General features: G+C 41.8%; 1 protein-coding gene across 4 annotated transcripts in view; it reads right to left on the bottom strand.

Annotated features, from left to right (window-relative positions):
• Positions 1–1,969: 1,969 nt before the first annotated feature.
• DLGAP1 (DLG associated protein 1) overlaps positions 1,970–26,541 on the bottom strand; it is a 132,033-nt gene continuing 107,461 nt past the window's right edge. For all 4 annotated transcript variants that reach the window (XM_062501043.1, XM_062501051.1, XM_062501025.1 and 1 more), the window contains 5 exons: positions 24,919–25,010; positions 16,140–16,558; positions 7,005–7,096; positions 5,016–5,168; positions 1,970–2,179 (listed from right to left, as the gene is read on the bottom strand). In XM_062501043.1, the coding sequence (XP_062357027.1) occupies positions 1,970–2,179; positions 5,016–5,168; positions 7,005–7,096; positions 16,140–16,558; positions 24,919–25,010 (966 nt within the window). The remainder of the gene's footprint in view (positions 2,180–5,015; positions 5,169–7,004; positions 7,097–16,139; positions 16,559–24,918; positions 25,011–26,541) is intronic.

The raw sequence follows: 26,541 nt of genomic DNA, 5'->3' as shown, positions 1-26,541 counted from the left end.
AGAACGCAGCCTGCCTTCCTCTCCCGCTTACCCCTGCCCTGGCAGACAGGGTGAAGAGCACGTAGGGAGCAGCAGAGGAGTCTGGAAAACATCACTGCAGGACTGCACACATGCTGAGGACTGCACAGCACTCCTCTGCTCACACCAGTCCTGTCACCCAGAGCAGCCCTGTCACCCAGAGCAGCCCTGTCACCCAAAGCAGCTCAGGCTAATTCTGCTGGCAGCAGCACATGCCGGTTAGGCACGCGTGTGCGCACTCACACACGCTCACACGCACGCACACAACTCGCTTTCAGCAACATGCCTGACATAGCTTTCCTAATGTTGGCACAAGAGATTCCAGTAGCAGCGCGGTCAGCATCATTCCTCATCAGAGGAGCTGGAGGACAGGCCCCTGGCCCAGCCAGAGGTGGCTGGAGGGGGACAGACACACAGGACTTCTGACCTCTCAGGCTCCTCCTCTCCAGCCCTATTATCTGCCATTTCCGCCCACTATTAATGAGCTACTTAGGATGCATATTTTTCATGATTGCAAAACAATGGCAGAAGCCAGGGTAGGAAGGCTCGTAGTGAAAAATATTCATATTGATCCCATAACTTGTGAAAAATAGTCTATTGTTCTTGTTCAAGTGAGTACTTTATACTATTAAGAGGAGGCTGAATTAGAAATTTACTCCTAAATATGGATGGTTTGGTGATAAGCAGTCTGACCTGTAGCATATAACTAGCTGTGGATAGAGCAAAGCAAGCCTGGCCTGGAAAAACATCAGAGGCTCCATGTACAGTAATTCACCTACAGGTGTCCATGTGTGGCTGCGTGGACGTATGAGATTGGATGGTCCCACCGAGATTAAGACATCAACAAAACCAAGCTTTTTTTTCTGTTTTTTCTTTTTTTTTTTTTTAACCAATATAATCCATACAATACAATACAAGAGGAATTGACAATACAGTACAATTTTAAAAATTCTTAATACTTGGACAAGAAAATCCTTCTTTTATATTATCTCTTCAACTGTCATTGCTTCTTATCTCCTTTCTTTTTACTCTTTTATTGCCTTTCAAAATAGATTATTTCCCTGGAAGATCGAATTTACAATCTTCTGCTGATTGAAATGTTTAAGTAGTGACTGATGAAATAAAAATGAGGCAGTTTGTGCAGCTGCGAGTGTGCAGGTATCTTTCCACAGGATCTTTTATATCCCTCACCATCTCACCTGTGGGATATATTTCCACTTTTTCACCTGCCAGAGCTGTGGGGTTTCTTTTCATTCCCCCCCTCCCCACTCCCACCCAAGCTCCCTCCCCTTGTGTGACTCCTTAATTCAGGTGAAAATGTGATTTGGAGGTTTAGAATAAAGTGCGCCATCTGCTTTTAAAAAAAAAAAAAGCAATAAAAGGAAAGGAATCCGAGTCATAGCTCCTTTCATCTTTTGTGAGGAAGACAGCAGAGTCCAAAAGGATCACCCTGCATGACTGAAAATACCAAAGTCCCCTACAGTTTGATATTGCTGTACACTGGGTAACAGACTAGCTTTAGGTCAACTAAAGATCATGAGTAAGTTAAATGGAGCATCTACTGTACAGGTGCGCGGGTGTGTGGAGGTCTGAGTGCTGCATTTATTTGTTCCAAACAGAAAAGAAAAAAGGATCGTGCTCATTTACATGAGGCGAAGTGGCAGCATCAGTACATGTGACAAAGCATCATGATGACATGGGCGAACCTTCAGAAAGCAAGGGTGGTTAGAGGACATCTCTCGGAGGACCGACAACTATGCCACGGCAGTGGAGTTCACTGGGAGCATCGGGGCAGCTGCGTACAGAGAGAGAGGGGAGGGGAAAGGAGGGAGAGAGAGCGAGAGAGAGGAGGAAGTACAAATACTTTGTGGTGACCTTGAGCAGGAGCCTAGAGGGGCAGATTATACATGAGGCTTGTCTTGCCAGAGAGAGTCCTCCAGGTTGGATCCCTTCATAGCCTGGTCTGGGCTTCGGGGATGTATATCTCAATGCTTTCGGCGCTCTCGGTAGCTGAGTTCTGGCGGACCGATGCAGCGCGCTTGGCAGCCATCAGCCGTTTCCGGGCCTCTTGACGCTGCGAGCTTTCCAGAGAGCGTTCTCGTATGAGTGGCACCTGACCTTTCGATGGCTTCTTTGGCACTGGAGGAGGGACCCTTCTCTCCTGATCAAAGCAGAAGGTTAATGGCATTATACAGCTTCTCAGGGAAAGGTGGGAAAAACTAGGATATATCAGTAGTTAGAACACACATTTTACCTATGGTTTGTTAGCTCTTATCTGCCTTTCTGTCTTCAGTCAACTGGCTTTTGTGCTCAAGGGCTCATAAACATAGGGTAAGGGCAAAGGGGAGGGGAGGGCCGGCCGCCGTGCTACTTCTCCTCGGGGAAGGTGCTGCTGGGACCAAAGCCCCCACCGCTACCTGCTTAGTGCCAGGGACTAGGAAAGAGATCGACCTCCCGCCACCGGCACAGCTGGGAGGGAACTCTGGAGAGCCCCAGCTCCTGGGCCACCCTCTTCTATCCATGCATAGCGCTAGATGCTCCTGCAACACAGAGGTGCCATGGCTTTGGCGTTCCCAAATGCAGATGGAAGCTAGCTGTCTGTAGCTGGTGCATCAGAATAAGTAGTTTTTTTTAAAAAACACCACATATTTATATGTCTATTTCATAGCAGTTTAGTGGCTGCTCAAAAATCCCACACTCTGGGTTTTGCTGTGCAAGCTCATACACTCTGGCCTCGTGCTAAGTAGGCATGAAGCTACATTCATCTAGAAATAGAAAATCTGGTAGGAAAAACTTAAAAACCATTAAGAGAACATGCATCATGGTGGCAGCTAGCTCCAGATATGTGACCAACAAGGAGGGCTTTTATGTATATCCTGGTGCATGTACACACACATACGCACGAAAAAAAAAAAAAAAGAAAAAAAAAAGAAACCAAAAAACACCGACAAAGAAAAACCCTCAGAGAGGGATCTCTCCCGCAAAAGAAAAGTGTATTCAGAACTGAATTTCAGGCGTCCACAAAGACTTTGTCAAGTTAATTAGATTGTCTTTTAAGTTACATCCCCTTCCAACTGTGAACATGGTCTCTGAGCGAAGGGATTTTATCACACTACAAAGGTCCCATTCTGCCCTTTCGTTTTCTCTCATGCTGCTCACAACAGCTTCCATGGCTCAAAATATAAAGGTGCTTAGTTACACTTATTCATACTTTGCTTTTTCTCTCCATCCAAGGATTAGTCTATGCTGCTTAAAAAGGGCCCAGTGGCAAAGGCCAAAGGCAAATATCAATTCCACAGAAAGTTTTTTCTTCCTTTTTTTTTAAAATCCTTTTTAAGAAAGGAGATGATCTGTTTCATCTAAAATCATAGACAAATGCTGTTGAAACAGGAACACAGTGTAATTCTTTAAAATCTTTACCTTCCTACTGTAGGTCCCTTTCTTCAGCACTACTTAATTCCCTTTAAACCGTTACAGTCTTCTTTTTGCTGGAAATTCTTTGAAATGTTTTTCAGAAGCAAAGAAAAGGCACATTTTTTTTCAAGGATAGGTCTCATTTTTTTACTGCTGCAATTGCAAACACTCAGCCTACCCACTTTACTGTAAAAACTAATGAAAGACCATATACCAGCATTTCTGTGCATGCATGTTTGGCAGTTTTAACTTCCTTTTCTGATAGATACTGGAAAAAAAAAGAAGATAAGAAAATGACTTGCCTTCAGTACCTTGGACTAGGAAAACACACTCCCATTCATTCCCCTACAAAACACACTAGGTGTGCACAAATGGTGTGAACATGGCACTCCTAAGTCAGGAATGAGTATTTAGTCTTGATTGGAGGAGGAGGAGGAGGAGGAATTGTGCTACCAGCACTGCCTGTACAAGCTTCCTGCTGCAAGATTAACGGGGTTTGATATTATTATGGTTATTTGTCCAAAAGAAAACACCATTTTGGTAATTGGCAGCCAGCTGACCATAAGCTGGGGTAGCCAGGACTCCTGTCTGAACCATTGCACCTGTAAGTCGTGTTCCCCCTCCTTCTGGTGACCCTACCTGTTGGCTGTATTCATTGCTATCAGACCAGTCACAGCAGAAATTCAGCCATCAAATCACATACCTATAGGAGCATGACATTAGACCATTGGTTCCTCTAGGAATGGGTCTGTGCTCTACGGATTTTCTGAAACATTTGTGTATTTTGGCTTACCCAAGTGCTGTTTGTCTTGAGGTGGATAGTAAGGAGAAAAAAAAAAGGCGATGGTGCCAAATGAGAATGTAAAGTGAAATGTGACTCACACTTGGAGATGTGGTAGTTTTGCAGGGTGACAGAAGAAGACTACATTTACCAGGAAAAAAAAAAAAAAGGAAAAAAAGCTCACCAAAGCTCCGGATGACTTTTATGCTACCTCATGTAAACAATGAATACCAGGAATGTGAATGTCTTTGTGAAATCACTCACTTAAGAAAAGCCCAAAACAAATAAAAAACAAACAAATGGATAAAAAATGTAATTTCGTCATGTAACATTTTAACATTCTGGAAGGCATATTTTTTATATTGCTGTTTGTAATCTGGCTACCAAAGTCAGCGATGGTTACAGTGCTTCCCTAGTGTTTTCAGTAACACAACCTAGAACTCTTGCTGTATGCAATAATATGAACCGTAAATGTGATTTATTTAATTTTAAGAATCAATATATAAGGCAGTTCCTTCCAACGATTGATCGTCTAATACGATTAAATGTAAAGCTTAACAAAGTACCACATTCCCATTATCCGATTCACAAAGACAGTTTTGGCTTAAAAATATGCCTGAAACATATTACAGATAATATCCCAGATGATTATTATGTAAACATTGTTATTACAATGAAATTAATTTGATATGAGCTTCATTTCACATTTTTAACGTCAACGCTGTAACACAGAAGCCTATTTAATCTGTCCAGTATTTGTGCAGGGTTTTAAATGAAGCATACAAAATCTACAGTGTTCTACCTTCTTGTCATGAGGATCCATCTGTTTCCAATTATTGGCCTTTAACTGATGAAGTTCATCAAATTTCATACTAATATTTTCTATGGACAACTGCAACATATCCCAAAACCCTGCTAAGTCCTGGGAGGTCGGCCGTGGATGTGCATTAGGATTCTGTGCAACAAAAGAAAAGAACATGTTGGCTTTAGTACTTCTTAATGTAAAGCATTCATGCAAATGGTTACAAATCTTGCTAGCAAAGCTGTTTGAGCAGATCCGAGTGATGGGTGAGACCCAGAGAGAGGAGCAAAGCAAAGCATTACTTACTGGCAGGAATCTGGTGCGCTGTTGAGCTGCTGTGCCCTTCAAACACCCACTCACCAAAGGCAGTGGTACCCCCCACAGACCAAGGGTAAAGGGCCCCTGTGACAAGATCTGCCTAGGGATGCTCCTGGGCACAACTGGTGGCAATCCTATCTGCGCTGCAGTGAATTGCCAGTCTCCACTTTCATGAGAAAGGATTCCCCACCATGTTCACACTTGTAAAAAAGAGTGATACCTGTGCAAATTTACATTTCCTGTATGTGCAAACAGTGATATATTGATGTGTGAACAATTTTTCTGCACTCTGAGAATGTAAGGTTTACAAGAATACACTAAGTAAAATTGTCTCTTGTACATCTCAGGCCAATTTTCTTTTTTTTTCTGTTTGTCAAGAATAACCTGTGCAGGGTGAAAAGCGAAGCCTACATGCAAAAGCACAGTAAACCCATTTTTACAGTCAGATTTTTGGGAAGAATGAAACTGGGACAGAGGTGGGGAACTCTGATTTGTGTGTGCAAACTCATCAGCCCAAGAGCATTGCTCAGAAGAGCACATCTAGACAGTCAGCATCTCCAGCACAGCTTGGGCCAGACCCAAGAAATCCTGTCCTTCCTTCTGTCCCTTTAGTGCACCCCAGCTCTGAACACTTTTTGCATGCAGTGGGTGAACACAAAACCATCCCTGCTCCACTGGCAAGGCTTGGGGGGAGGGAAGGTTTTCTATAGGATGTGTCTCTTTCAGCTGCTTCCCAGCTGGAACTGTTTAATTAAAATGAGATGTTGCATACACTCACTTCAAACATGTTTTTTTGTAAATGCTGAGGAATTCCTACACCAGTCAGCAAGGTTTCATGGGTGCTGTGGCCTTGTCAGATTACACTGATATATTCTTATTAATTTTGTTGTTATTAAATAAATTACTAGTAGCACCTTGCACAATGTTTTACAGGGCTCAAGTTTTACTTTGCCTTTGGTTTTCTTCCTCTTCAGAAGTAATAAACTCAAAAGAGTCAGTCAGTTGCCTTATAAAATTCCTACTTGTGCTTTTCACAGTCACACTGACAAAGGATTTTGGTAGGATTATTATACCATGAAAGGTGCAATTATTGAAAACCATAAAGTATATATTTTTAGAATCATAAGGAGATGAGAGATAACACTTCGATTTCTAGTTTTTCAGTGCGTGTCTAGCAGTTGTAGGTTGTTATTTGCAAAGATGTGAAATCAGAAAGCTTTTTCAGTTTTTATATTAAGGATTGGAAGTCTTACTAAGACAGAGCCAATTTCTGTTGCATTTGCCCACTGAGCCAGATTTTAGTCTGGAGCTTGTTTCCCAGGAACAGCTGGGAAAACCCAATCAGGAGATTTCTGATCCACCCTCCAAGACCTTAAGGTGTTTTACCCATCAGTGTGCCCAGGAACTCGAGGATCAAGGGAGAGATCCTTGCTCCTCTGAGGTCAGTAGCAGAGCCTCAGTGATAGTTCACCCAAAGCTTTTTGCCTTTGTTTTAAGGCTCTCAAGCTATTGTGAAACTCATGCTGACTCTGATAAGTTTGAGTTACTCTCAAATTCATGTCAAGGCCTTTACTGGTGCCACATTAGTCAGAAAATCAGTTTAGTTTGTGTAGGATTATTCACAGGGTTAGTAAAAGGCTCTCATTAGTATCTAGCAGAAAAATTACATACCAGGTTTTCTTCGCAAAGTTCTCTGAACTGGTAAAATTTCTGAGCCATGAGAAGCTGGGCACTGCCCACTGCAGTTCGAATTTTCCCTAGAACTGAGAGAAAAAGAAGAGTAAGTCACAATGTTCTCTTTGCTGCAGGCAACCAAAAGCCTATAAAAAGAGAGGAGAAAGCTGTGCAGCAGTCAGCTCTGGCTTTCAAAAGGTATGTTATCTTTCAGTCACAAAAAGATATAAGCTGATAAATCTAAGGTCAGATCTCCACAAGGCAAAAAAAAATATGTAAAAGGTTGCTGCATCTTACTCTCATTCCTCCAGTGAGACCAGTTGTAACCAGTTGTAATGACAGTGTAAACGTGACTAATCAAAAGCTTCTGTGGGCTGTATAGAAAGCTCCCCAGAAATGTCACCACTCGTGACACCGCTATGACCCAGGCTCAGGATTTGAATACAAACCCAACTCCCTGCACAATGACACGTGGCTCTCAAATCCTGCTTGCTCCTCCAGCTCACTGAGCACCTCAGGCCTTATTGTTAGGTGTAGCTTAGTGTTGCTCCATCACTATTTTAGTGCATGCCAATGAATCTCATCTGGACCTTCTGAGTACTTTCCATGAGCACAATCCAAGGCTGTTTCTGCCTTCGAATTAAAATGTCCAGGAGTACTTCAGGGAGCAATGGCACACTGGCCTCTCCTCCTTGCTGGTGACTTGGAGGGAGGTGTCAGAAAGTCCTAGCACAGCTGACTGGGGACTCCTTTGTACAGACAGCTGGGTACTTATTGCCCCTTGGGACTGACCAAGTGCTGTGAAGGGCTACAGTGAACCAGAAGACAGCCCATAGTAAATGCCTCTGAATAAAGCAGGAGCTCACACTGTTTTGGTTGCATTCAACCTCACTCAGACACTGGGATTTTACAGGGGTAGCTGGGAATACACTGCCCAAAACCAAGGTATAGACTGACTGGTGCATTCAGAAACTCCCTGGGGAGTTCTGGTCCAGGGGGAGACTCTGTGTGTGGACACATGTGTATGTGTGTACCTCTGTGTGTGTGAAAAAAAAAGCAGGAATGCAGAAGCACTGCGAAAAGACAGACATGGCCTCAGCTGGCAATAAGACAGTGAATCCAGAAAACAGAGTATGAATTTAGGGACTGCTGAGTGAAAGAATTGATGCTGTGAGCAAGAAAGCAGCTACTGATTTGTTTGAGATTTCACGTGCTCAGAAAAAAACCCAAATTTGGTTTTAAAAAAACAGGTTGGTATCACAGATTTATCTGGCTCCTTTATTAATTTCTCTCTCATCTGAAACAACTTATTATCCCCAATTCTCTGGTTAACAAGTGATTAAAAAGAATTGAAATTAAATTTTTTTAATACTACCACTTCCTTAATGAAAAACATGAATGGCAGCCACTGTTTCACAGTTCTCACCATCATTTCTACTCAGGCATATTTGTATTGTTTCAACCCTCAAATAGACACAGCGACTTTTCCATGACAAATTTACAGCCTGGATATATAAGACAGGTGGAGGAGGATCAGGAAAAACAAACAGATGAAGTGGCCAACTCAAGGTGAGTGAATTGCTGGCAGAGCCTAGAAGAGATAGTAGTCCTAAGGTGCCATCTTCTGCACCATCCCTTGGGCACAGTCACTTTTTGTATAAAAGCTAAGACAGCATTAGCAGAGCTCCCCTGGGAAAATACAGCTAAGTATTTTGATTTACCACAATGAAAAAGATACACATATATACATAAATACATGCAACTTTGCTATAACCCCTTCTAACAAGATTTTTAGCGTTTCATTGGACTGGTGGCAGTGCTGGCTACCAGAATGCCACCATACAGTGCTTGGTAAGAGAAAGGCCTCTCCAAGGGTTTGAGTAGCCACATGCTAAGCTGACTGGTACAAATACTCATGATAAACTGAACCTCGATACACACAAGTACGAAATCTGTGTTCTCCTCCTTCAAAGCAAATGGTTTGTCCTCCACCAGCCTCAAAGCTCACTTCCTAAGGATGTTGAAGGAAAAGTGGGATGTGGAGTTCATTTATACTTCAGACATACAAAGGGGGGAGGAAGGGGGAGGGAGGAGAGAGTCTTTTCACATTTTTTTCAGAACCTATAGGAGAGAGTTCTGTGAACGCACACAGAGCCTAGACTTTCATTTTGTTCCCAGAACTCAGCTCAGCACTGCCAGGAAATAACCATGAGCTGGAAGATTCACTAAGCAGAATATTTTCAGCATATTGCGCAGGGAGTTTTGCACACAACTCTCATTATTGTTAGCAAGGCTTGCGTGTCTAATTCTATGCGCACAGTGCTGAAAATGGACCCCTTGGTGTGTCTAGTCATTTATGCAACCCAATATGCAAACCACTCAACTGAAAGGACTTTTCAATAGTAGGAGGAGCTACTCTGAGAGCTTTCATGTGGTTCCCATTGTTATGAAAACTCTTCCCACTGAGTATATTTGGGAACAGCTGCCTCATCTGGAGCTCAGCCACTCTGACGGCTTCCCAAGACTTGAGAAGGGAAGAAAAAAGTCTCTCAACTTCTTGGGATTTAAAAAAAAAAGAATAAAATATGAGGTGGGCTTTTCTAGGAAACCTTCACCAAATGAGCTGGAAATCACATCCCAAGAATGCATAAATGTATATACGACTTGTTGGTGATAGATAGGAATGTGCCCCTTTCTTTTGGGGAAGAAGAGCTTAATATTCAGAGATCTCAGAAGAGGGAAAAGGAAGTCCTTGTCCTTGGTTGCCTAGTGGCTGGCTATTTGCCTAAAAACCATCATCCCAGCTGACTGCGGGATGCATGCTGATGCTGCTCTCTATTGTTGCCACTTCTGCTGTAGCTGTGGCTGTATCTAGTCAAGTGTCACTGATTCCTCACCCCTCAAAAGCAAGGGGTCTGTTAATGTGCAACTCCTCAACAACCAACTCTGTCACGGAAGTTAGGGGGGGAAAAAAAGACAAAACACAAAGCATGCAAAAAACTGAAAGGAATGTCTCTACAACACACAAAGCCTTATGAATAGCCTAAGTTTTGTTTCCAAACCCACGTTGCTTTTAGTGTTGCAAGGCACACTGCTCATTTTGCTTACTCAGTCAAAATCTCTGGTGCCCAACAGAAAGGCTAAGGTGTAGGGAAAAATCAGAAGTAAAAATAGACCAATAGATTTTCTTACAAGAAAAGCCTGCAAGGCTTGAAGCCAAATACAAAAAAATAAATGGAATTGCAAAGATAATACTCAAAACAAATCAGAAAAGAATCAGAGAAATCTTTAACCGCAAGGGAGATGGGGTAGGAGGAAAAACACATAAACATTCAAATTGATGTGTTCAGCTAATAGGATACAAAGAAAGCATATAAAACCAAGCAACAAAAAACCCTGATCTATCAAGATGCAATCATAACGGATTTAAGCACCTATATAATGTTATTCATATCTGCTTTCTGTTCCATACAGGGCTATACAGCACACTCAGCACTGTTGGATCTGAATGCCTTCCAGTAATGCATTAAGCAACATTATTAACATCCATCATATGTTTTGGTGTCACCCCTTCCCCAGAGAGAGAAGTGTGTGTACTGCAGTGTTTTGTTTTTATAATTTAGGTTTTTCCACCCTTTTTTTCCCCCTCTCTTCTGGCTTTGACTTATCTTCCTTGTAAATCCAGTTGTCTCCTGTGACATTTTTAAAGACATGGACAATTATCTCTATTCTTGAAGAACTTATAGCTATTTTGATGGAATTCAACTACTGTGGAATGCCTCCTCACTATTACTGTTCTTATCTAGGAGTCACAGAGTATTATTCTAGGACAGACACATGACAGTGAATATCCTTGTGTCTTTAACCCTGCAATATGTTCTTCTTTTAAAACATTCTTGAAAATAGACTTGGACTATGTGCTGTTCAAGCAGTAAGTTCTTGCTTCTCTTGTTTGCAAGAATTGCCTAGGACCTGTTTTGAAGTTGTAGAGCTCTATGTATTTCCCTGTTCCCTGTCTTCATTGGAAAATAAACAGGAAAATGACAACAAAAAGAACTGTGAACACAAGCAAAAATTAGTCATTGTCATCTGCTCTAACTAGCAAGGTGACTGTGCGTGTAACAAGCATAACAAATATAAGAAAAAAAAAACACACCTGAAGTGATGTGAAAAGTCATCACATAGAAGCCAGGGGAGTTTTGAGAAGGGACAGCATTATTTGGCCTTAAAACCCCAACTGATGTATTTGCATTTGAACTTTGACAGGCCCCAGGGTCTAACAAGTGACAAAGGAGGCACTTTAGGACCATCAAATGCCCTTAGTGTGAAAGCACCTGGTTGATAGGCAGGGCACAAGATAGGGAACAGAATACAGGGGGACTTGCTCATTGCCCCAGAACCAAGTGGCAGGAACAATAGCTGAAATTACAGGGACACAGCCTGACATTTGCGTTGCAGATGTTGGCTGGGCACTATGCATATGAAGCAATCCTGACACAGAGCTGTCACAATCCATTTCCAAACCAGGATGGACCAGCATTTTAGCCTATTCATGTTGACAGACCTACATTTAAATAACTCGGAGCATGACAAAAGCCAGGAAATTCAAAGTTAAAGCTACTGCTCAGGTCTTAAGCTCAGCTATTAAGGAGAAAACAGACAAATGGAACAAACTAGGGAAGGAGCAGTCCTTTCTTTGAGCCATATATACTTACAGGAGTGATCTCATTGAAATTAATAGGGCTGTCTGCATGAGCAAATGCTGTTCATTTGGAGTAAAGCAGTTTCCACGTGTTCTCCGACTTACTTGGCTTTTATTAGCACATTTAATTTTTCTTCCCCCTTAACTAGATCGTTTCCTTACTTGCGAGTTTCACTTTTTGCCTTGCTAGCCTCTGGGCACTGGTAGGGCTTTCCTTGCTGGCTTTCCTTTGAGAAACCCTTGTTTATGGAGAAGTCCCTTCTGGGAACAAAAGAAAACCAGAACAAGAAAAGGATGAGTTGGGCATATGGCCAGAGGCACGTAGCCAGGGGGATTCCAGCAGGACTCGGCCACATGTCAGGCTGGTGGCCATCCCTCTGCAGGGCTGCCCCAGCCCACGGCAGGATGAGGCTGCCTCACTCCTCGGGGCGGCAGAGACCGGGATTGTTTGGAGAAGCCCTGCAGAGGAATGGCAAATGTTCTTCTGTGCTTATGGCTGAGATTGAACCCATGGGTCTCTTTTGCCATGCACAACTATTATGAAAAATGTACATTTTCCTAAACTTTATTCTCTCATGTCTAACCTTTACTTTTTATGTTTTCTTTTGAGACAATTGAAACAAACCAAAACAGCAGACAGTGTGTAGGCATTGCATAATTTGCCAGAACTGGATGAATCTGTAGAGGATCTGCTCCTGAGCAGTGAGGTTCCTGCAGATTTGAGGTCAGCCTTTATTCACAGACTAGCCCAGAGGGCTACCATATACACTCAAGAGAGTTATAATGACATGTCTTGTGAGAGCCTTGGTTTATGTTTTAGTTGGATTGGCCTGGCTTGTCTCGCCACTAAACCCACATTACACCTGACTTGTGGTGAATCAGGCCTGCTGTTTGCTTCCGATGGTTATCTTTACACCAAAGCCACAGTACAACCCCATGTGAAAGAGAAACTTCTGGGGGGGTGGGGGGGGGCAGGCAAAATGGAGCTTTCTGGTTCTTCCAAGAAGGTCAGTGCTCCATGTGAAATACAAACAGCAAAAAAATACCCCTTCAAAGACAGGCCAAGGCCATAGGAGTATTTTCCTGTGCCCAGCGCTCCTGGGGAAAAAAAAAGTGGTCAGAGCTGTGCAGGGAGCCAGGTCTGATGCTGCTAATTTTGTATGTAAATGGTGACAATAGGGGCCTGTGCCAAAAGTCACCAACACTCTGACTATTTGAAATTTTGCAGGGGAGAGGAAGGAGGAGCAAGCAGATGGTTGAGGAAAACATACAAAAAAGTCAACAGTTGTTTTCACTTGAGGCCTGATCCAAAGTGTCAATCAATTCTCTCAAGGTGCTTAGCCTCAGATGTGTAACATCTTTTTTTTTTTTATGAGAGCCCTTGAGTTTGTAGCCAACTTCCCTGTAACTGCAAAACACACTGAAATCGTATCAAGTATGTTAGTTTAAAGTGTGAGTGGTGTTCATCTGCCTGTCACACATGCTGCAGCTTTATCAGAAAATGATTTCAGATAAAACCAGTATGTACTATACAATAAATAATTCATAGCGGAAGGGAAGCCACATTTCTCTCTATATTGGCATTTCATCGTGCAGCCGCTGAACCACAGCTTGTTTTTATACAGGGCAGCAGACTCCATTTCCCAGCTAGAAACATTCAATCCCATCTGGCAGATTCATTCCCAGCTAGATAATACCCCACGTATCTATGTAACATACAAGCTACTGTCAAACAGCAGCGAGCCGTCTCCCCGAGACAGCTGTTCCGCACAAGGGCCGCATTGTCTGAAGGAAGCGCGGATCGTTTTACGTGGAGCGCTGGGGGGATGAGCCCTCTGTCAGCTGCCATGGCATCGAGAAAACCTCGCTCATCACACGTTCTCCTTGTTTTGTTATCTGGCCAAACACATGCTCGGGATGTCAGGTTGGAAACAAAGGATGCATTCCCTGCTCTGGTTATGTTTCATTAGGGAAAGCAGGACAAACGCACCTCTTCTCCTCCTTTCCTCTCTCTCTGTAAAGTTTATAGATGCACGAAAAAGGCGTTTTTCGGGGAACAGTTTGTAACAACCAGGCTTTTGTTTCTGGCACTGCTGAGCAGGCAGCGTGGCCCCAGCCATATGCTTTTCCTTGGCACCAGGTTTCCTTGGGACGCGCTGAGCCGCAGCAGAAAGCGCTGCGCAGCCTCTGTGGGAGGCAGCTGCCACGTGCCACGGCAGCTGACAGTGTCACACCAAAATAAGTACGGCAACAGTGGCTACCAAACCCAGGTGACCCTTGTCCTCCTGCCATTTCCAGTGATCACAAGCCGTGCCGGGACACATGCGAGGTGTACTGCGAGGAGGCACTGGGAATAGCCAGTCTAACCATTCCTTTATCTTCCTCGTAACTGAGTCCTCCCACTGATTGCTCCAAGAACCCTATAAAACTGTCTTATATCAAAGACACCAAGACACTGAGAGAAAATTCTGTACAGATATGCATTTTCTGCATCTACCAGCCTCGTAAAATTCACTTCATGTTCTTTTCCTACCACTTTATTGGTGCACCAACTACCTTGGTGCACAAAGAAAATATTTATAGGTTTTTCCAGTATTATCAGTTTGTACAATGACAGAATAGTTTGGGTTAGAGAGGACCTTTAAAAATCATCTAGTTTCAGCCCCACTGCTATGGGCAAGGACACCTTCCACTAGACCAAGCTACCCAAAGCTCATCCACCTGTCCTTGAACCCTTCCAGGGATGAGGCATCCACAACTCCCCTGGGCAAAACCATTCCACTGCCTCACCACCCCCATCACAGAAGATATTCTCCTTATGTCCAGTCTAAGTTGTTATGACTTACAAAAGTTGTGTGTTTACTATTTGTTATGTGTTTGCACTTCTTTTTCAATCCAAAATGTCATCACTCACAAGGTTTATTTCTTTGTACTACATAAACAACAGAAACCCTTTTCTTCTGATACATGTTCAAACAGATTTTTGAATGCATTGATGGTGTGAGTTAAAAATGAGATTCAAGAATTCTCGAACTTGGGCAATCTGGATCTGCTTTTAAGGTCAAACCTTCCATATGTTTTGTTCAGAAAAAATTGTTAGCCTATTATATAACATAAATTTTGTAGAAATATAAAATCTTTACATATCTTAAAATTCAGGTTATCTTACACCTGCCATTAAAATAAATTTCCAGTTGCTTACAATTTTGTCTAACTTTGACTATCTAGATACTACCTTTTCTTTCACTGGGGTGAATGGAAAGTTCCAGCAGAAACAGCTGATGCATTTCTAAGAATTTTTTTTCCAGTGTTAATTTCTTTACTTTCATAATTCAAAACCTTTACATTTCAAAAGAATTCAAACATCTCTCTTCTTGAGAGGAAAGGTTAAAAATTTTTAAGAAGCAATTCTGGAGCTGAAGTAGTAGTCCTTGTTTTGGTAGGACCTAATTTGGGAGTTGGAAAAATATTACTTGTATATCAAGGAAAATATGCTTAGGCGTGCCCAAATTATATAAAACTGAATTCTCTATAAGCAGCTCTGCTCCTTAGTGTTTCCCAGAAACTCACTTCTAAAATTTGAAACAGCTTTATTTGCAAGGAGCATGTTCGTAAGCTCACAGATTTACCTCTGTCTAAAATTGACAGCTAGCAATAGTACTGTTCCTTGTAAGAGAAATAGATGGAAAAAACCCTTCCATTTTTACTGGGATAAAAAATTCTGGACTGGGGAACACATGCTCAGCCCCCCTTCCCTAATTAGAGTGAATAAATAAGATGTGAACTACTCAACCCTCAACCCTTCTAAGTAATGAAGGTTTACTAGACAGTCCTATTACCTTACAGGTAGGTTAATATTGGTGATGACTGAGATGTAGTTTGCATGTGTGTGGTTTTTTATCACACAATATGAAGATTGGGATGGTCAAAGCAAATGAGAACTGCAAGGGAGATGTAGAGAGGCTGGAGAGGGGAAGAGAGAGAGGACAATTTGGAAGCATAATTGAAATCTCTTTCAGTAGGGAGAAACATCTAAATACTCTTACGCCAATCACCATCTGAAAAGGCAACTGAAATATGAATTTAATTAAAAGGAACTACAATCTGTTAAACTATATGCTGGGGTAATGAGAAGTGATTCCAAATAGAAGAGTTAAGAAACATTAATACTACAAGATCCCTAATCACACTCTCCTAATTATCCGTTGAACTATGCAATCCCAAAAGCTAATACCACTGGAGTTTCAGAAGTGCTGAGAATTTGCATTCCCTGTCAGCTTTAATAAGGATTATTATACACATACATACAGTCCTTTTGAGAATCACTTCATTAGCTAAGTAAGAAAGGGCACAATACAGAATTCACTGGAGTAAATTTGACCTATATTAAATACTTTGCAGTTACAGTATTATTGTGTGTGGTCACTTACTGTCCTCAGGTAAGTTGTTTTCATGTTCTTCTCTCTCCATCTGTTGGCACCAACCTTCCATACGATCTCTCTCTGCCTGAAGTAGCTTCAGAAACCAGTGGCCATCTCGCGGGCACACTGACCTTTGAACAGCTTCCAAAGGATCTTCAGTAATAGAGTCAATCCATGGGTCAGGAGGAGGTAAAATTGATGGATCAAAATCTGTCTCAAAGTCATCATCCACTGCACATGCATGATAATGGTTTCCTGACCCTTGTATGCTAACAGTAGAGGTGCTTGCGTCTCGGGAGAACTGTCTTGATATTTGTCCAGAACATGTATTGTCCTCTTGAGGGTCGATTATTTCAAAGTTCTCATGGAAATCCAGGTCTGCCTGCACAGCTGTTGTTACACTATTAGATCGTGTAAACCTGCGAAAGCTTTGGAGAGCACAAACAGAAAACATTTAGAAAGTTTTATCTAGGTAACTCAGTATGGAAGGACTTACTAAGATTCTGACACTCTTCCTAAGACTGGCAATCATACGTAAACTTTTTTCCTCATCGCAAGCAAGCAAACAAGCATCTCTCTTTTTCCATGTAAGCTCACTGTTTATTGAGACAAGGACCTCTAATTGTTCCGTGGTTTAACAAAGCCAGAGGCCAGCCCAAGAGAGAGCGAACAGTGACAGTAGCTCTGGATTTTAGGTTACTGATTAATGAAAAGTTTAAGAGGCCCAATTTTCAGAAGCGGTTTATCTTTCAAATTTTATAACTCACACCCCTTTGAAATTGCATCCAAACTCACAAGCCCGCATTTAAAGATCATACATGTGAAATCAGTTAGATACTAATACCAATGAGTCTACTATGTATGCGATATTATACATTCCATTTATACAAAGAAAGTACTTTTAACCCCAATAAGTACTTTTATTGCTTCTTCATAATTACTCTTCATAACTATAGATCTGCTGTCTCTCACAATTTTATTGCCCATTGCCCATTGTGTTTAGACACTTTATTTTTCGCATTCAAACTTCAGTTTCAAAATGATGTCTTTTTCACCAAAGCCAGCATTCTGCCTGTGTGTGTTACCCTCATTGTGATGGCTGCTCTCCTATGGGTAGCTTCCTCTCACCTTGCAGAGTTCTCCTGTGTTGGGGCATCTGAGGGCCAAGAACAACCCTGAGGGTGAAGGCAAGAGCAGGAGAGAGAGAGGTTTGGGGGTTTGGGGTGGGGTGGGTTTTCTTTATGTAAACAACACTTTAAATTCTGCAGTCCTAGGCATCTGACCTGAAAAGGCTGACAGAGGAGGAGCACAGAGAAGTATAAGGAATGAAAGATGGCCAATGCTGTTGCAGGGGGTAGTAATGAGAGCCCATTTGATCAGCAGTGAGTTGTGGAGGGCATGAGTGGAAAACAGGCGAGGCAGACTGCTGTCTTCTCCCATGATGAAAAAGAAGGTAGAACCATAAAGTAATTAACATAGATGTTTCTTAGATCAGGAATAGTTAAGGTTCAGAATTAACAGTTTTGAACTCAATAGGGAGAGATTCCCATCTCCTCTTCTTACAAATCCAGGGCACTCATGCAGCCAGTAGCTACTCTCCAATTTGTTCTCAATCTCATGTCTACACTTGAAACTAGTGTTAGGACCCATTTGCCTTTGATGTTTTGGCTGTTTTGCCCTTGCCAGCTCCATTTTTAGTTCGCATTCAAGCGGGAATGAAAATGGTGAAGAGATGGTGGAACTGGATGCTGGTGCCATTTCACTTCCTTTCATTTATATTCCACCTTCCACTAAAGAGCAATATCCAGTTAGACAAATACTATTCAGAGCAAAATTTTGTCAAGTTTATATTTAGTCTGCAACTGGTGAGGGAGCGGATGGAAGGATGCTGAGGGAGAATTTAACGTCCTATATACCTGGTATATCCAGATAGCTCAGGAGGACTGCAGCAGACTTCAAGGAGGATTGTAATAGGTCCTGCTGATACAGGAAATTAATGGCTGTTGATCTGGGGCTTTGAGTGGTGTAAAGCAAAGCAAAACAGAAATTGAGAAAGATTCTCCAGTAAAAAAAACAAACCAAAACAAAATAAAAACAAAAAACCAAAACAAAAACAAAAAAAAACCCAAAAACAACAACAAAAAAACAAAAACAAAAAACCAAAACCAACCAACCAAACAAAAAAACACCAAGAAACCAAAAAACCAAAACCAATACCTCTGCAGAAGAAGGCTCATATTAACATCTCAGCCATACCAGTCTCAAGAAAACTTATTAATAGATTGTGTATTTTTAAAATAATCACAAGCATTTTAACACAGTATCTGCTGCTTGCAGTCCTTTTGAAATAGATGTCGTTAAATGATACAAAAGTCATGGTTGTGCCACTGTAGTTGTGAATGATATGCACCAACAAACTGAAAAATAGAGAGTGTGCAGAATTCTTCAGCTTGGTACTCTTTATCCTTTGGAAAGCACAGGAAAGCATTTGTTATGGACTGATACAGAAGAAAAATTTAGAAGGGGAGGACAAGGGTCACTGGGGAGGTGGAATCCCTTCCACTGGAGAAAAGGTTTAGAAAACACACGGCTGAGGACAACTATGAGAGATCTATGAAATCCTGACCAGGGGATGTTTCACCATTTTTCTGAGCGCAGTAACTGTGGGGAGGAAGGCAGCCAGTTGAAAGGCTTAGAGGTCTAAAGATCTACATCTAATGAAAGGAAGTACCTCTCCACACAATGTGTAGTTAAATTGCCACAGAATCCTGAAAAAAGCAAAGGTAAAAATAAGTTCAAAGAGAACTTGATCAAATTCACAGGAAGAGCCATTACACATCTCATATTTGGCTTAGGAAGTCCCTGAATAACAGAATACTAAATTGGGAATATCTACTGGGACAAACAATGCTTAATTCACTTTACACACTTTATACACACTCCTTTATACTTTTCCTAAGTATCTGCTACAGGCCCCTGGCAGAGAAAAGCTGTCATAACTAGCTGTTGGTCCAATCCATGTTAGTTTTTTTAGAAATTGCTTCGATTTGACCACCAACCTGACAAATCCCTTATCTGCACTGAAATACATGAACACACATATAAACACACACATAAACATGTGTGCCCACACAGGCACATGCTGACTGGGGATTTCTTTTCAATCATTTAGTCAGGGTTCATTGAGAGCCAAGGCATTAGTCCATAGTGTAGTTTTCCACACCTTCCATAGCACTGGTGACAAAAGCAAATGCCTTAGTCCAGGCTTTCTCTTCTCCATGTCCCTACCTCCATGTCACAGCCACCTTCTGCTTTCTTCAATGCCCTAGACTTTGACACTCTTCTGTTTCAGATGACCACTTGTGTTTTCAGTTAACACCCTGGCTTTTCAGTGTATGCCAAACCCCAAATGTGAAAGCATCCAAGTCTGCTTGACAGGAGGATGTATTGCTGGAGGCTGTACATTTCAAGTCTTTCAGGAGTGTACTCTTACTGGGTTCAGTATAAGCTAGTACCACCAAACTCAGACTCTGCTTAACAAATGAAATAGAATGACCTACTTTTTTTTGCCTTTGTTTTATCTATATAATAGTATGTTACAGGTTTTCATGGCAGTTTCTTGGCACCGGTTTATGTAACTTATCTGTCTTCAAAAGAAAAACAACTTGGCAACAGAATATAGCATCAGTTTGAAATTAAAAAAAAATACTTCCAAGGAAATGTATTTTGAATAAAACAGAAATGCAGAAAGGTGCTTACTATCTGCTTGCCTCCAATTCATCTATATAAAATGCCTAACAGTTGGTAATTTTAGTCTCTGACACAGCTTCCTCACTCACTTCCAGGATGTTTTACTCTTACAAAATACCATTTGTGTCCCACATGAGCCTTTTTTTTTTTCTCTCAGTTAAAACTCTATAATAGAGGAGAGCTGTTGAAGCTGATGATAAATTTTTTGCTACTTCTACCATATAAAACAATCACAAGTCTAACAAAAAAACAAAAAAGGAAAAATTTCAAAACAGTGATTTGCTTCTTCTTCTGCTTTCAGGCTTGGCCCTTTTGTACTCAGCTGTGCCCTGCAGGCACAAGGTGTAATAATTACAACTTCAGAGAACTGCAGCAGATATCTGGCCTAGGGTGCAGAAAGCCATGAAACCTCAGACTGGATAAACCAGTATGGAGAATAACAGAATGATGTGTTTTGAACAACACCACAGTCACATGTTAGCATTAAACTCTCAGCTTCCAAGTCTCTGACTTTCTTTCGCAAAACACGTTTGCAATGCAACTTGGATAACTTAATTTGTTCCTAAGAAAGCCCCAAACCCCAAACCCCAGAAAACATCTGGATTTCAAACCAACTAATGCATGATCAATCTCACAGGTGTTTAGATTAAACTCAGCCTTACTGTACCCACTGGCTGTCCTCCTTCTTGGTGGTGCACTTCTCTGCTAAGGCTGCAGTTGCTGTCAGCAGAACAAAACAAACTGCAGAAGGAGTTAGCAGATATGGTACCGTGTATCTAATGGCAGGAACAGTATTCCTGCTCCAACACCATTCCTTGCAGCAGCTCATCTTTGTTCATCACATTGTTTTAAGCTGGTTGGTTTATTTGTTGTTTTTTTACCAGCTCTTGCATTGCAGAACAGAGATGCAGGCTGGTGTGCTCAGCTACCCTCCAGGGCTCGATCTGGGGCAGGGAGGCTATTGCCAACCAGCAGGGTGTGATCAGAAATTTATGGCCAATTCTGCCAAGGCCAGGCTTGCAGCACCCACCATCTGGCTGGAAGCCACCAGAGGTGTAAGCATTCCCTTAGGTCACAGGCAGCTGTGGCCAGAGAAGGAAATTGGCCCTGTAAGAGTCAGGGCATGCTTTGCCTTTTGTTCCAGCAGCTCCTCCTCCAAGTATGCACAGGGTAGGAGGGGCTGTGGGGAATGAGTCCCACCAGGGTGGGACTGGCCAGAGGAACTGGTGTGGGTTGCAAGGGACATTTAAAGGTCATCTGGTCCAACCTCCCTGCAATAAGCAGGGACATCTTCAACTACATCAGGTTGCCCTAAGGAGTGCAGCATTGAGAAGTGTGAGTTGGACTGTGGGACTGGCCTATTGTATAGGAAAAACACTAAAACCTGAGTATTTTTTGTTGGACAATAAGTAACCAAACCCAAAAACCTACAGGAAAAAAAAAAAAACCCAGAAAAATATGAGTTTATATAGTAGCAAAATACAAAGATGTGAGAGGTATTTTTTTTTCCTGGAAGAGACAGCACAGGGTTTTTGTTTGAGTATTTGATTTATGTTACCATGTTGTTATTTCAAATGATTCCACTTTATACCATATCAGGAGTTGTGCTGTGATAGGACACACTTTGTGCATCAAGATCTCGCGGTAAGACACACTTTTGTATAACAAGATATGGGGGCACCTTCCTCAGTACCCCAGAAACCAGAGAAGAAGGAGAAGGACCATCTTTTTACTGCAGTCTCCTCTGCTAGTGTTCTTACTTCAGAAACTGCCATTGTTTCAGTATTCAAAAATTCTTATGATGGCAAATCAGGCACAATTACCAGATGATGGTACATCTAGAACAATGAGGGAGACAATTTTGGAGGTGAGACTGTAATAAGAGGAGATCTTGGGGCAGGCAAGATAAATTGCAAGAGAGACTAAAACTGATTACAGAGCTATGGGACTGAAAACCCTTGTCCAAGAAGAATGCATGCTAATTGTTTTTGGTAGAATAAATTATTTCCTTTTTTCTGCTTCAGTAGAACTGGTTGACTTCTAACAACTCGATTATCTTCTGTAAGTGAGGAGGGTGGTCCCTTGAGGTCAAGAAGAAGTTACAGGTAGAAAGAAATGACAAACAGAAATGGACAGAAATTGAAGTGCCCTGAGATTGCATGGATGAGTTTCATTAAGTGCACTTTCCAAAACTGCCCTGGAAGGAAAAAGGGAACAACATTTTGGTTAGGGTTTTGTCAGCATCATGGAGAAGGTCAGGTGAGAGATAAAAGATTAGCAGCAGTAGTATCATAAGGCTGCAAGAAATGCATACCAATTTCTCTCTAAGAGAAAGACTGGACAGAGTTACTCTATAAATGCTAGAAATCACAGAGCTGCAGGTAGGGAATGGGTATGAAAAATATTGAGAACCAGCAGCATAAAGAACTGAGGATAAGATAAATAGCAGCAATGGGTCCAGTTGTAATGTGGTCAGGTAGCAGGAAGCACATTTATCCTTTGAACAGTACAAGAGGAGGAGGCAGACTGAGGCATTTGTCTTGGCAGGATGCCCATGGTACAGAAAGTGAAGGGCCAATGAAAGGTCTGAGCAAGATGGAAGATTGAAGAGACAGAGCTGTCCTGTGAAGATGTTCTCTTTTTGAATTACTTAGACCAAGACAATAGAGGCAAAATGTTTTGCTTACCTGGTCCAAACACAGAAGAAGGAGTATTTAAAAGGACAAGAGGAGGTAAGACTCCCCAGTGTGAGAATGACAATCATATGAGGGGAGGGAAAGGGGAAGGAAAGAGCAGGAAGCCAAGGAGACTGAAAGCTGTGGTAGGCTTTTGGTGCATTAGGCAAAGAGCTTTCTTGTTTTGTAACACTGTAATTAATAGTGCAATACTGTAATAGCTTAGACTGTCAAGGAAACATGATCAATTTACTGTATTTATCCTCCCTGCTGTGTCATTCTTCTCATTTTACATTTATTTAGTATTTCTGAAGCCTGGAATATTAAAAAAAAACCCATTAATTTCTCAAAGATTCAGCTAAAAAGGCCTTTTCTGAGGCTTTGCAGATGTTATGGTGCAGGAACAGCGAAGAATGTACTGTATTTACAATTCTATTCCTGTAACAGATAATCAATACGTTTTGCTCTGCTGTGTTATGGGGGAAAAAAAAAAGTATGAGTGCCCTACTGTGATGATAATCCCTTTGTGTCTTGAGTGCACTCATTTTCTAAGGATTAGAGGTTGTCCTTTATCAGCCAGCTCACTTCTGAAAGTCCATGATAGATTGCTGCTTGCCCGTCTGCTCCAAACAGCAGCAACCTCAACTTTATCAGCAAGGAAACCCCCCAACACAGCTGTGAGTAAGTATTGCAGAAATACTGCTTTCTCAGGGCAGACTCTCACAGGCAAATCTCACCTTTTTCTCTGGAGCAATAAAAAATGCAGCAGAAAGAGGACTTTGGAAGTAAGGTATTTACAAACAGCCATTTATTTCTTTCTTTGTGGGGAGGGGGAGGGTTGGGCTTTTGGGGTAGTAATTTCCTTTGTGCCCAGGCTGAAGTGAAATGGTCCTTCAGCATCCATTCTAATGTGCTCATTTATCTCATGCTGGAAGAGTTGTGGGTAAATGGGGCTAAGATCTAACACATAAAGAAATGTCTGCCAGCAAGAGATGTTTTAGCAGGTTAATGAGGAACTTGGTAACAGCCTAGCAGGGTCATTGCAAAATCACATTTCTTTCTGCTGAAATCACTTTAGCCTTTTAAAACCACAGGAAAATGCTCTGCAACTTTACAAAGAGATTTGGTTGAACTGAAAATGGTGTAGATAACCTGCTATTTTTGAGTGTTTTTGGCAGATGTAGCAAAAAAAGGTGTGAAAATGGACATCTCCATTGGCTCTTGTAGTCAGTGGGCCAGAGAAGGGGAGAGGGCCTGAATTTTGTCAGCTCAGATTTTTTGCACCCAGGTTTCCTCTGGAGAAATTACAAGAATAACTTCCCTCACTGGCAAGTCATACTGTACTGAGGCTTCACCTGTGACACAGGAGGGTACTGAGAGTTATCAAGAAAGTGGCTCCAGCATCCAAAAGTGGATGTGTCCACTTGTGGCATTGTGCCACAAGCAGCCTGAGAAAAGAGAAGCAAGACTTGTGTGGGTGCTTGGAGCAACACTGGACAGGCCTGCACACTCAGAGGCAAGGGGAGAGTCTGGCTTTTCTTCAGTTGCTGAGTCCAGTTTTGGGAAGGAAATAAGGTTTGCAGCTGCAGTTAAGCACTCAAAAATTTTACGTGTCTCCCGAGTGCTACGCACGGTTATGCTATCCTGCAATGTAACTGCAAATTTGTCATCAGAAAGAAACAAAACCCTTAAAATCAGCTGCTCTAGTTTCTTTTTTCTTTTAATTTTTTTTTTCCTTGGAGGATATTTGTTTACTAACTCAGGATATGCTACAAATTGTAGGGAAAACAGTGTTTTACAGGCTTTCTTTGTAATCTCAACTTTTTTTGTTGTTGTTTGTTTGTTTATTTGTTTGTTTTTGCAAGGGAGCAATTGTAATGCAGAGATGTCTGGGTGAGATACCTGAGTAAAAGCATTCAGTTTGGCTCTGCCACTGCACTGCTACATGTGGCTGAAATAGTTCTGCTGAAAATCAAGATAAAATTTTCCTCATCAGTTCTATGCTGCTGCAGCCATCCCAAGACTAATACTCCAGCTGCAACACTGTCCTCTGTTTAGGTAGATTTTCTGTGAAAAAAGAGATTATTAAAAGTATATGAGGTCCCTTATATATGTACACATATTGGACTTCCATGTAATGCAGGAGAAGTGCCACATATATACATTTCTCTCACTGATGTTGAAAAATCCTCTCTGAAAAACAAGAGCTACAACATTTACAAGACTCAGCTTTTCAGATGGGTGATATAACAATTCATCCAGGAAGCAGGTTTATGTGGTCATGTGTGCAGGAACTAGGGCTCTTAAAAATTAGCTGTGGCATAATTATTTACTTTAGAAAAACAGTATTAACTTTTACTCACCACTTCTCCTCCTCTACTTGAACTCCTATGGACTGGAACTTACTGGTTGCTTTATTGTCACCTGGTATGGTAGATTCTTCAGCACCATCAACCTTAAAAAAACCAAAACATGACAGGTAATAAGAATGTGTTTTAGCAGAGATATCACCTGGCTGCTTGCAGTTTCTATTTACCTTAACTACTAGAGTGTCTGCACCTGGAGTTTGTACATGAGTTCCTTCATCTAGTCAGTTTCTCTGTGCTCTGCCCATTTCTGATGTTATTAGTGAATATTCATTATTCTTAATCTTATAAAGCATTTCTGGTAAGACAGCTTTCAACCTGCAACATGCAGATGGATTTTATCCAGTATTTTACGGAGGCTGGATACTCAGGTTTGTCAGAGGACATCTCTGAGCAGCTGTAATCCAGGTATTGTGCATCACCATTTGTTTGATTTTTCCTTCTATCTGTGCATGGACGCATATGTGGACTCCTATCAAAACTGTGTGTTTATTTTGTTTAAGTGTTAGTGCCTCAAATCAGAGCACTGCAGAAAAAAGATTTAAAGACAGCAGATATGAGTCTTAGATGCCCTATCTTTACTGCTTCATCTTGCAAACAGGTGGTCCCAAGGACACAGGGTGGAACTTAATACCACATCTCCATCTCCAGCTCCATGAGGACATTTGTGCCAATGGAATAAAGCTAAAATTTAACCACAGATGTGTCTTTGAACAAAATCACAATATTCTGGGTCCAGTCAGTGTAATTGTTAATCCCCAATGCTATATATAATATGGATACTCATAGAAGAAAAACATTTTCCAGCAGACAGAACTTTTGGGCCATAGCAGTGTCAAGAGGTGACCTGTAGCCTCAAACTGACCATGGGTGTGCAAAATATCCAGCCGTACTGGTTGTTCCACCTGCAACTTCTTGTTGAGAGCCACTTGACCAAGCTGTGCAGGAAAAGTGTTCAGTGAGGGAAGGGAGTTACAGAAGCTGTTCTGTGAGGTGAGCTACTTCCTTGATACTGAGGGCTCTGGGGAGATAAATACACCTTAAATCCCATAATTGACAGAGTGAAGCAACCTAGCAACCTTTTGATGGAAGGGCTTTTCTTTGCTTAATTTTGCTTGTTTGCTCAGCAGATTTACCACAAAGGCTTGAAGTGTCCTAAGAGTAACTGGGGGGTGTAGAGGACACACATGGAGGTTCATCAGAAGTACACACTAGGTTTATTTGGCAGAGGAGGAAGAAGAAAACCAAGGAGATACCTGTGGCTAATGCAGCTTGCCCTGCTCTGCAGCGATGGGTTGAGCTATCATTAAGGTGCACAGTTGGTCTGAGTTCAGACTGAGCCTGAACTAGGCTCCCTTTGCTCAGTGGGGAGAGACTGACTCCATACTGCCAGTCAGAGGACTGACAGCGTACCTACCACCTTTAGGGCAGTTGTTTATAAGAGAAGTAATTTCTGGCATCAACATCTATCTTAAGGTATTTCTACTCCCACACTACCCCTTCAGCTGTACCAGCATGACTGCTTGTGCAACGATACTGCAAAATGGATCAGACAGCAGACTAGTGAAGTAAATTTCTTTTATCTGTGAAGCCTGTCTGACTCTAAAAATCTCATTGATG

Source organism: Cinclus cinclus, chromosome 1, assembly GCF_963662255.1.
Source record: "Cinclus cinclus chromosome 1, bCinCin1.1, whole genome shotgun sequence".
Classification (NCBI taxonomy): Eukaryota; Metazoa; Chordata; class Aves; order Passeriformes; family Cinclidae; genus Cinclus; species Cinclus cinclus.
This window is presented reverse-complemented; position numbering and strand designations above follow the sequence as displayed.